General features: G+C 39.3%; 1 protein-coding gene across 4 annotated transcripts in view; it reads right to left on the minus strand.

The window, feature by feature from the left end:
* Positions 1 to 12,587, minus strand: part of kcnma1a (potassium large conductance calcium-activated channel, subfamily M, alpha member 1a) — a 122,298-nt gene that overhangs the window by 62,394 nt on the left and 47,317 nt on the right. For all 4 annotated transcript variants that reach the window (XM_034551798.1, XM_034551799.1, XM_034551800.1 and 1 more), the window contains exon 3: positions 6,940 to 7,001. In XM_034551798.1, coding sequence (XP_034407689.1) covers positions 6,940 to 7,001 — 62 coding nt within the window. The remainder of the gene's footprint in view (positions 1 to 6,939; positions 7,002 to 12,587) is intronic.

A 12,587-nucleotide genomic window follows, 5' to 3' on the forward strand; every position in this document is an offset into this window, starting at 1 on the left:
ACATAAAAGAGACGGGAGAGAAGAGAGGCAGTGACAGTAAGAGGGCGAGGAAGAGGAGAAGATGTGAAAGTGACAGAGTGAAGAGGGAGGGGGACTGTGTTCCCAGAGGAATGCTCTCTGCTTCTATGCCATTGTTAGAGGCTGGATTCGCTTAGATCAACAGATCAGTGGTGTCATGCCCTCAGAACTGTCCTTTCTATTTTGAAATTCTTCTTTAAAAGAGGAGCTTCATGGTATCAAGTGTGATATTTGTTTGTGCACCACACTAGATGGTTAACTTAAAAAAATGATCATCTATGTAATATCAATACCTTATTTCAGTCTATTGGGAAAAAGCTGTCAAAAGAAAATGAAGATCCCCCAAATGGAAGGAGAGCACTTTACAACAACAGCTTGAGTTTCTCAAAGTTTAAGAGGTACACCTGAATGCACAATGAAGTCCCTGTAGGAGACGCATGCTTTACGGTGAAAAAAGAAAAGTGATGCGGACACACAATCGATTTTAAGAAGAGATACATGACCTCAGTTCTCTGAGCCCTGTTTTCTTCACTGTGGTCTCCTCTGGTTCCTGCAGTTTCTATTTCCTCTGCAGCCTACACACTGTAGTTTGTTTCTGTCAACAACGTGCTCATCGTTTACCCAACTCACGTAACAAGTGGCCGTGGTGTCTCGAAAAGTTCAGCTTCAGACTACCAGCAAGCAACATTGTGTCATCTTTGTTTTCCTTCAGATGCAGAAGATGAAGAGGAGGTGAGGATGGAGAGAAAAACAATACTGGGAGAATCGCAGGTCCAGTTTTTTTACTTCAAAAAGGTAGAAATCAGTAGCTTAATTTGATTGTTTTTCAATTTTATAAACACAAAATGTATAATTATACTTTTTTTAAATATTTTGTATATATAAAATCAAAGAATATCTAAATCTCAACTTCCTCTGACCAGGAACTCAACCAGACAAGTTAAACTCATTTGTTCACAAAGGCAAAGGAGTATGTTGATGATTTTGTTCTAAAAATAGTCCGAAACACCTTCAGCCAGTCAGCAGGAGCCGGCCCTTTGTTAGCCCGCACATGACCTTGGCTAGCTGCAGGAGCAACAGCAAGGTCGCCCCCTGAGAAAACAACAACAACTCCACACTGCTCCCACAACCACAGTGCAACGCACCAAATCGGACTCATTCTTCATATCTCACAAATGTCTTCTGCTCTAGTAAGCTCATAAGAATCTTATAATTCATGTCGCCACATACAATCAACATACAACCCAAACAGAAAAATATGAATGCATTTAGAACGTGACTTGAGCACAATAACTGAATGTCGAGCTTACATGCAGAATTCCTCCTGAGGGTAGTGCATGTAAGTTTAGGGGATACATGCAGGGAGAGGTCTGTGAAGCAGAAAGAAGGCCAGGTTAGTACTTACATGATTGATTTAGGCCAAGGCACCATTACTAAAATAAGAAATACTTTAGCACCTACAAGGGCAATGGACAAATAAAACCTCTCCACGCAGACTAAAAATAGCGAACTCAATTTTTTCATCTGAATACAAATGACTTGCATCTCGCTTCAAGCGTTTCCTCTACAAAGACGTTATTTATTTTAGAGTCCAAAGGACTGGTTTGTGAGTGAAAATAGCACACCACTAAAATAAACCAAGACTCCGTACAATATGCTCAGAAACAAAACATACTCAAAATCAGAATAAAGAGAGTGAGAGAGAGAGTGAATGAGACAGCGATGTAAAAAGAAACTCCATCATTGCAAGAGACCAATTACACTTACACTTTGGTTTATGATTAATTTATTCAGAAGCCAGCCAAAGCTAAACTGCACACATATCACTTCTCTTTTGAACACAAACCAATTAAGAGATAAAAACTGTAATTATGTGCCACATTCAGTGGTTATCGGCACATTGATTAACATTGTCAAGCAAATGAAGTTGGTGGTACTATATTTTTTTAATTCTCTTTTCAGGTCATTAAATCAGTGCATTTAGATATCCTCATGTAAAATAACTTTCTATCAATACAGAAAAATAATCTACAGCCATGGGAACTGTAAACAAGGCAATTAGAAAACTATATAATTATGCAAAATCATTTGGTAACGGTGGTGGGAGTTGCAAAGCGGCATGTTTTCATGCTGTTTCTAGCCGTTCATCATTATTCATAACATGTGAGGTCCAGTTGCATTCATAAATATTCATATAATTGGTATTTGTCAGGAATCAAAAGTGGTGCATTTGGGTAACAGTTTTCATAAAATGTTGTGTAGCTTTGTTTTTTTAAATATTGAATTATCTGAGTGGAAGCTGAAAGAGTGAACGGGAATTGACACTGTGGCTTGACATTCCAAAAAAAGAGCCACAAAGGCACTCATCATTTCTTTTTAATCTTGGGTTTATTAAGATAACAGCATGCTTTGCTGCGTTCACGCTGCAGTCTGAAAATAACCATTCTGGTCTGCATTGAGGGATATCGAGTAACTGCAACAGCAAAAGGCCTTTACATTACCACGATGAGTTTGATAAACACTGATACCAGAAAAATGATCACACTGAAAGCGACTTTGCTAATCTCTTCAGTCATTTTCTACATGCGACTTCAATCCATGTTTAACGCATCGAAGCTGCATTTACCAAAGTGACAGCGAGCGTAATTTTTCACTCTCATTAGAATAATACCTGAGGGCTAACATGTTATACTATCACACTAATGTTCAGCTCGGCAGGACTGAAAATGTCGTCACCGTTCTCAGCTCATGCTCAGTCTACAGGGGAGGCTCCACAATCATAAAACAGCGCTGCGTTGTTCCATTGCGCTTTTAAAAAAGCATATTATCTTTAAGTGCGATGTTGACATTTCAGATTCTCCTTTTTTTCTCCAGCGCAAATGTTGATAACTCGCTCATTCAGATTCTCCCTACAAGTGTGTGAAACAGTATATAATTACATTTTAGGAAATGGCTGAACATTTTATTTTGAAATAAAACATTTCTTTCTGCCACTGTTTGTGTATTTAATCTTAACCACTTGGTACCAACTACATTACATGTCATTTTAGCTGACGCTTTTATCCAAAGCGACTTACAATCATGTTACATTCATACACTGTAGACACAGCTACAGGGAACAATTCAGGGTTAAGTGTCTTGCTCAAGGACACATCGACTAGGGCTGGGATTGAACCACCAACCCCCTGATTGAAAGACAGACCTGCTAACCACTGACCCACAGTCGCTACAACAACTCATGGTTACACGGTCTTCTCTGACCCACTTGGAGACTCAATCCATCCAGATCAAGGACAGATCTTTATACAGGTTAGCTTTCACCAAGCGTGTCTCGCTGCTCAGCCATATTTCTCACCTTACCCCATTAATTAGCCACTAGGCGATGTTTTCCAGCGCAGACATTGATCTCACGCTACTGCTAGAGTTACAGGCACAGGCCGCTGCTTATGAGGTCTCTTAGACGAGAAGACAGAACGTGTGTGCGCGCCTATACATTACTATGCAAGTGTGTGCATGTGAAAGCCCGCATGTGTGGAAGGAAGGGGTCGAGAGAGGAGTGAAATAGAAACAGAAGTGGAGCAGGAACAAGGACATCCCTTTTACCGGCAGCCTGCAGAGACTTTGTCCTACATTCCTCTCTATTTGTTTCATGGGAGCGCAGAGGAGGAAAAAGAAGGGATGAAGGATGGTATTAATGTATTAAAGCAGATTCCGAAGGTAGGACGCACTATCCTCCCATTCCAAATGTCACCAAAATAGCATCAGTTTGGCGAGTGAAGTCTTGCTGCAGAGGAACACAAAAGGCAGCATTTTATCATACATTAACATGTATTGTGCATAACTGTGGTACACAAACAGATGGATGGTCATTCTCAGGGAAGCCTCATATTAAATCCCATTCGTTAAAAAAAAACATACAACAACAACACGGTTGCCAAGTCAATGCCCAGTAATCTCTGTGTTTAACTGGGAGGGCAGCCAATTAAGAATTCCCTCCCCTCAAACTTCCACAAAAGGCTTTGCAGTGTTTTTCTGTGGATCTTTGCTGCAGGATGTTGGCCAACAGAGCTCCTGCTATACAAAACACCCACATGTCAAAAGCTAGGAACAAAACAGTTCCTGGAAGACTATTGCCTGGCCACCAGAATGGTACTTTTTTCATTTTACTTAGTGTGTGTATATATGTTCTAGCCCCAAGGGGTTCCCCGGCTTCACTGAGGGAGACATCAAAAGCTCTTTGTGCAGCCCCAGCCTCCCCAGGTCCAACCCACATGCACTTATTCCACCACATGACTCTTTTAGCTATTACCTCAACCTTCATTTGTCCCATTATTGTTGCCTTTTTCACAGCCAATTTGAGAACGATGTTCACGTCATCTGATGGCCAAAATGGCAGTTTGACCATAAACAATTGAATTCATGGGTCTGTGACTGAATCTTGACCGACTGTGACGCTATTTGGTTGGATAGACGTGGCTGGTTAAAAATAAAGGGTCTTTGTCAGTAGACATTATATAAAGATTACAGTTTATTGACATGTAACAATGGGTGTAGAGCACATAAGAGGCCCAGCTGTTGTAGTGAAGGTATGTATAACACAAGCCTGCTGCCTTTTAGGATGTCAAAGCCCCCTGAGTCGACTCAACCTGTTCTGGGTTGATCAGTAGTCCCCCTGAGACGATCTGCACACACAAGTGACAAGCTCGAGCTAATCACGATGATGAGGGCAGAGGAAAGGCCTCAGCTTAATGGGAGCACCGACAGATTCGGGCAATGCCTCAGGGAAGCTGACTCACATAGAAATATACTCATAAGTGCACTGTAACACAAGATACAACAAGGAAATATTACGTTGAGAGAAACTACAGCTTTGCACCAAACAGTGCTTTAAATGTTCTCTCTTTTTGCCCTGCTGGTTTGATGTTATGGCACGGTACATCTCTGCAAACCTTGAGCTTTCAAATGTCCTACTTTGTTATGTCTGACATGTTGTTGTTTACGGATCTGTCAAAGTCATTCTAGGTCTTATAAACTTCCCATAGGTGAAGAGCAGCGTAACTTGTAATCCGATGTTCCAGTGCCACACAGTGAGGTAACTCGGGTGCGTTTTTTTTTTTTGCATCACAGAAACATTAAATGTAACAGCATTGTACAATAAGCCATTTATCCTGATGACATTCTGAAGGTTTCATTTCACCCTTACTCCAATAATTGCCTGTATCCCAACAATTCTCTGAGGCTGCTATTTGGACTGGATTTTAATAATTCATTGACTATTAATCATTCGCATGGCCAATGATTGATTGGGGTAATTGCTTTGCATTAGACATCATATGACTATTAATTATACACTTTTATATGAAGCATATTTGTCTCCAGAAACCCCTTTTTGCTTAAAATAATGCCAGAGGTAGAAAGGAAAGCAAAGAGGGCGGGATAAGAAGGAAGAAAAGGTTTTTATCCTGAGGTATACATGGATAACTGGAATCATGTCACGAATAATTTCCCACTACTGCTGAGATAAGACTGTACAAATTGGATTTTTAGATTCAGTTATTTTGACAATTTGACATCACTATCCCTGTTTTAGACTCTCTGTTCCTGCAGGGACAGGCTTTCAAAGATATTGTATTAAAGCTTGCCATTACATAAAGATATCATCCGGCACAACAGCCAACAGAGGAATGAATGTGATGAAATAGAAAGATACAGTACCAGGTCAATATGTTATGGTCCTTTTGCAATCAACATCCCATAACTGCAGGCACAACAGCAATGTTTGAAGCTTAATTTTGGTAAATCAGTCGTGCATGAAATACTGTGAGTCAAAGGCACAGAGTTATGTGTTGAGAATGGCAAAACGTTTTGGGTTATTGCACTGCCAGAGGCTCATGTGACAACTTCTACATAATTGGAAACAATAAATTGCCTCTTTTTCTTTGATTTAAAATCAGTGCACTCTGAGGCTCCAAAACGGTCTGCTACAGAAGTATAAATTGCCATCAGCAAACATACAGGATAACGTGGCACCTTCAAAAATGTGCCTGAGAGAGATAATACATTTAATTTTGTTCTGCTGTTTCTTGAAACAAAACAGAAAAAGCAGAAAGGCATAGCATTATAGATAGATAGATATTTTTTGGGATTTCCTGGTACATGTCAAAATAGTTTTGCTGTTTAATATAGAGTGTAATCTACTGTACACATGTACACATGAACCCATGACCATACCACAGCACAAATCAAAGTGAATTAAGATGCAGCTGCCCCTCTTCTGTTTATTTTTACATGATAATGGAGCATCTCTCCAGTATCGGCTGCCAAAACTTATGCTTCAATAATTCTATGAAACAAAAACACCTCAAAACATTTCAAAAATGTAAACTATATCTTTTAGAAGGTAAAGTTTGGGTGTGGAAGGTGTGGAAATATAGCTACAGTGTTTGTCAGAGAGATGCCAGGCCTGCTATCTGTCTCTGGGATATGCATAAACTGACAATTCACACACACACACTCACTTACTTACTCACACATAGAACAACTACCCACCACATAGAGTATCTGCCTGTCTCTGTTACCATGGAGACTGTCAGGCCTCCCATTGAAAAATCCACAGATGCAGATGTGTGTGTCTGTGCATCACGGATTGCGGGGGAGTGAATACGTGCATTTGCATTTCAGAGATTGCAGTGTGTGGAGATGAGTAAAAACTCAACCTATCATCCAGATAGAGTATGTAGGCAAATATATATATATATATATATATATATATATATATATATATATATATATATATATATATATATATGCAATCAACAAATACAAGCACATCTTTATTTATATATTTCTACAGTAAATCTGTTGGAACATGTGTGAAATTTCAAATAATTACAGAAAACACATCATAAAATGTATACTTACTCTGAGGAGTCTATGAAGTATATTCCAAGGGCCCCGATGCTGAGCGCAAAGACTAACACCACCTGAGGAGAGAAAGAAAGACATTACTTTCATGCAAAGAGCAGCAAAAGTCTTATAACTGTGCTCATTAATGTACACTATCGTAAACAAAGTATTCAGTTGGGGACACAAAAGGAAACACTAGTTACGGTATCTGTAATTAAACAGTGACTTTCCTCCTGTGGGTTGCAGAACATTTTCAAAAACAATGCGCTGAATAATAAAGGCTCACCCTCATGTCAGCAAATAAATGCAGGCTATTAAATACAGGCAGAGCCAAGTCGGTACAATCTTAGGAAGCAAAGAAAGGACCCACATGTGTAAGCTCAACTGCACAGAAGAGCAGCAACAATGTGTCGAGAGGAAGTGCTTAGGCAAGACCCCAGTTATCAAGTGTTGACATGCACCCCTCAACGACGTATGCTGAGTCAGTGCTTGCATTGCGTGAGATTGCGGCCCTGCTGGACTGTGGTCTGTATAATGTTTCACTGACTACGTACACTATGATCGGCAAGGTGAGGCCACCTGCGGAGCTAGCAGCAACACCTGAGCCGTGCATCTAAGTTATTCATGTAACATCATTTTATTTACATCATTTATGAAAACCAAATGAGCTAAGTATTACAGTTAGTGAATTAATTTAAATCAATGCCTCTTGGTAGCATATCTTGTAAAAAATACGTTTTCAATATTATTACGTAGTTGTATCTTATGTATATTCATAAGATACAACTTATTGGTCTATTGGGAAATTGTACTATTATATAGGTGGAGGCTTTAAATAAGCCCAGTGGGCTTTCTGTCTCTTCATAATATATTTTATCTTGTATATACTTGATGACACAAAACGTGAATGTATTACTTACTGTAGCAACACAGTGACATTATAGTAACAGAATTGATAGCTCCTTTTTTTTTTATACATAATATTTTTATTTAGATATTTTTACAGTTTGACAAGAAATACATCCTTTGAAAGTAAGGAAGGATACAATTAATTAACCATGCCATGTCTGGCAATAAGGAACAATTAAATAAAAGATAAATGTTTAAGCAAGTAAATAAGTACAAATAATAAGAAAAAAAAAAAAAAATCAAAACAACCATGCAACGCTGTTGTCAGTCAATCAGGTCAACCATAAATTCGGTCCAACCATCAGATATAAGAAAATATATTCAAAGAGTTCTACTCACAGGGTTTCTTATACTTGGATCTAAAGAGATATATATATATATATATATATATATATATATATATATATATATATATATATATATATATATATATATATATATGGAGTTACATCTTAGAATGGTACTTGTCTTTTTATGAGATAATGAGCCTCTAGAGCCAACAAACTCCGAAAACCTGCCAATTTCCTTATTCTGACATATATTGTGTCCATTTTGTCCATCTTGCTATGTATTTGTCCTTTCTTAGTCTCAAAAGGAAGGTCATTCTTTCCATCTCGTGGATTTCTTTAATGGTTTCAGTCCAATTTTCTATGGAGGGGGGTCGGTTTGTAACCATTTACGAGTGATTGCGTTTTTTGCTGCTACTGTTAATATTTCAAGAGGTACCTGTCATTTCCAGTTATTCCTTCTGGTAGATCGCCCAAATAAAGTGATGTGCATGTGAATAGGATCTGCTGCCCCTGAATATGTTGCATAATTGTCCAAGTGCTCTCCCAGAATATTTGTATTTTAGGGCAGCTCCAGAAGATACGGTGGTGATTTTCTCTCTCTCCTCCACAATTTCTCCAGCATTTATGGTTTCAATTGTTAGCTTTTAATAGTAGCACAGACAAAACACACACAATATTCAGTGTTGTAGATGTAGAAAAATGAATACATATTTGGATATTGTTTTCTGTTATCATGATCATCATCTTCGCAGCAGCTGACCAGCGTAGCGATGCACAATAGTTCCTCCCCTGTAGGGATCTTTTCTTCCATTAAGCCATCTCCCAATAGGAGCCCATTGGCCCTGCTGATTGTCCCATTCATTATTCATGATGGGACCTTGATTACTTTTATGTGATGGTCCTTTGGATTGATCCTATGTATTGTGAAAAAAAACATCCCCATGCATTTTTTATCGTTTGTGGCTTAATGGAGGACGATTGCAATGATATCAATCAATGATGTTCTACACAAAGGAGATGGGGAGAAGGCTTAAGCTGAAACTATGATAACATCATGCTGTTTGAATGAAAAGCCTCCACTGGTCTGATTAGGAAGAGACTGAGTTGACTGGAGGACATTAGCTGATCCAAACAATGCCCTGTCCATACAGGAATACACATATGTCTGGTTTCCCTTAAAATGGCATTATAGAATTATTATGAATCCCACTGCTTTTCTGCAAAGCTGGGAAAGGCAGACACGAAGGATTGAGGTTATGAATTGACCTTGAGTATTTAGAATTAGGATAGGATATAAAAAAATCAAGTTACCAGTACCTCGGGAAGCATGGGCTCCTGGCCAATCATAGCGCTTGAATGCTGCACAGGGCAGGTCTCGCCAAGAAGAGCACTGGGATTCATAATTAAATGGCATAGAATGCTTATAGTGAGATAGTATTTTGCAGGTGCAGGGTGAACGCCAAAGACAAACTGGCTGAAGGCTACTAGATTGAAAATGAATAATAACTGGAGGTCAGAAGAGGTGGTTGATTTTGCATTGTGGTTAATGTAGACACCAGGCTTTGACAAGGTAGAAGAATGCATGGAATAAATAGGATAATATCTGTTGCATCAATTTTGCCTTTTTTTTTTTTTTTTACTGAGTCCTCCGATGTTATAGAGCCCCGTTTTAGGTGTTGCAGAGAGATAAGAAAATGTTATTTCGACACAACTCCATTCCACAATGACATCGTCATGTCTAAGTTGATTCGACTACAAACGAAAGCTGTCTTTTTCTGTGACACTTGACACTGTCAGACCTCCTCACATGGAGAAGCACCATTTCAAGCATTGCCCTGAAATGCTAGTTGCAGACAATGCATATAGATGCATTCACTGGCATTTCCTTGGAGCTAGTGCTTGTGGTAGTAGCAGGGTCATAAGGGTTGAGAAAGAGAAAGGGAGAAAGAGAGAAAGAGAGGACGGGAGAAAAGATCAGAGAGATGTATAGCTGAGCAGTCGTTGGTTGCTGAAAAGCTGTGCAGTGAACAGTGAACACCCAGCGATGAGCTGAGGAGATAAGACGCGTCATCATCTTAAACTGACCCAGTTATTCAGCTGTAAAAGCTGGTCCACCCCTCCATTTCATCCCCCCACCCTTTCTCCCTCTCGCACACACTCTCTCTCTCTCTGTCTACCACTCACTATGTCTACGAGGGCTAGCTGTCGACCTCAAACCCACAATCTACAAGAATGGTAATGGCAGAGGGGCATTCCCTCCGCCTACAAAAGAAAGTGAGAAATTTAAAAAAGGATTGCTAAGTATAGCTGTTGCTGCATCTGTGGTAGTTGTAAATTACTTAATGGGGCTGTTTATACAGTATGCAGATTAATGATGATGCACATGTGGTAAAATGATACGTGTGAGACACTGTAGACAAACTGGTCAGCATCGTGTCAAAGGAGCAGCATGCGGACGGGGTGTCTACATTTTCTCGGTAATAGCCGTGTAGGTTTACATTGGCTTATTTAAAGTGCAAAGCTTAATCTGTCAGTAGGCTAAATGTGGCAGCTCTTACATGACACTGTTAACGCATAATAACATGTAATGACTTACATATCGACTAGTAACACACGTGCAAGTCTGACACTCACTTTATTTGGCATTCTAAATATATTTGAGAGCTCATATATTATGTGAGGTGCCCTATAACAGAATTTGAAAGTGCAGCCGTTAAACCAGGAGAGAGCCTCGTGATGTGGGCTGACAACGTGCAAAATAACCGCTTCACATTTAGGACGACCAGGTCAAGAGAGTGCTGACTCAAAAGCCTTGTGTCTCCTCTGCATTGCAGTTCAAACGGTCAAGATGGAGGACAGAACTATCAGTTAAAGATCCAATATTGTAAAAAGTTAGATTCTCATCTCTTTTCTTATTCAAAAACCGGTCTGAGTGCTGTATAAATACCATGAAAGTATTGAAATTCAATTCAATTCAGTTTATTTTGTATAGCCCAATATCACAAATTACAAATTTGCCTCAGAGGGCTTTACAATCTGTACACATACGACATCCCTGTCCCAGGACCTCACATTGAATCAGGAAAAACTCTGTGAAATACACAGCCTTCTGTACACACACCTGGATACAGTGGATAGGAGCGTTTGAAAGTGGGCAAACTAGATCAAATCTTTAGGTGACTTATATAGTATCAGTAATTGCCTCAAAACATTTGTTTTCATGTTCAAGCCCTTGAGCGTTAACAGGAACCATGACACAAAGGAGGAAGTCAGGTGAAGTTATTGTAGAGCCACAAACTCTGCGTAAGGGAAGAGGTCTGGGTGGAGGGAGGCTTAACAACACATGGGTGCACTTGCCTTGGTAGAGTTTATATTACACAACTATAATATATCATTAAATAATCCTTGTGGTTTTGTTGGTGAAGATCAGGGGGCATTAACATTTTTTGTTTCAAAATCATCTGTGTGCCCTTCCTAGATAATCTGATGTCAGTGTACACGCGTCCAATTGTGTCCAAAGTACAAACATCTTTGAAAGCACAAGTTGCAATTGTTTTGTACTGCATTGTTGGCATATAAACCATTTTGTTAAGTAAAGCACTTCACTTACTTTCTGTGTGAACAGGAAATCTTCTGGCATAAAAAAAAGAATATTGCTTTTTGCCTCGCTGGTTTTAAATTAATTCACCGTTCATATATCATCTCCATTAATGCCTTGGCCCAAAGTATATAGAAGGAAGCGTGAGCTTTTAATCTGAAACTATTTCAGTTAATTTCTAAAATAAAAAAACTACTTGTGCACATTATAAATAAAATCCAAAGCCTGGTGCTAATGAGGCAGCCCAACAGTGAGCTGTTCTCCATGCTATTATTACAGAGCTAGAACGTCAACATCAAAGGCAGGAAAACTAATATCCTTGTAGGCTTGTGTAGCTATAGGTGTGAAATGAGAGGAAATCTGAACTAGAATTTAGTTTTTCTGTCAAACACTGAAATAAATACTTTCCAAGAATCCTGAAGGGTTCCCCAAGATTACATGAGCGGGAATCCTCGGTGGGGAGTCAAGAATGCCCATCAGTACTGTGGGGCATCGGGATAAGCTTGTTCATTAATCTGGCATGGCTCTCTAGCCAGAAAGAGGAGCTCCAAAATGTTTGATCGATGCCTCAGCCGAGAAGTCCACAGCCAAGGAAAGCTCTGGCTAAACCAGTGTACTGTCTCTGCTTTCCTTGGCTTTAATCCCTAAACATACATCTGCCGGTTTCAAACAAATGAAAAGAGCTGCAGTCAATATTAGTTCATATTCAATATGCTTTTCAGTGAAACAGAAAACAGACACAACTATATAGCATATACTTCCACTCATCAAATTATGTTTGCACTGCTGCAAAAACATTTGCATCCAGGTTTTTGCTTTAATAAATGCTTGTACTAATAATAGTACTTATCAGACACGGGTCTGGC

Source organism: Cyclopterus lumpus, chromosome 15 (genome assembly GCF_009769545.1).
Source record: "Cyclopterus lumpus isolate fCycLum1 chromosome 15, fCycLum1.pri, whole genome shotgun sequence".
NCBI classification, from domain to species: domain Eukaryota; kingdom Metazoa; phylum Chordata; class Actinopteri; order Perciformes; family Cyclopteridae; genus Cyclopterus; species Cyclopterus lumpus.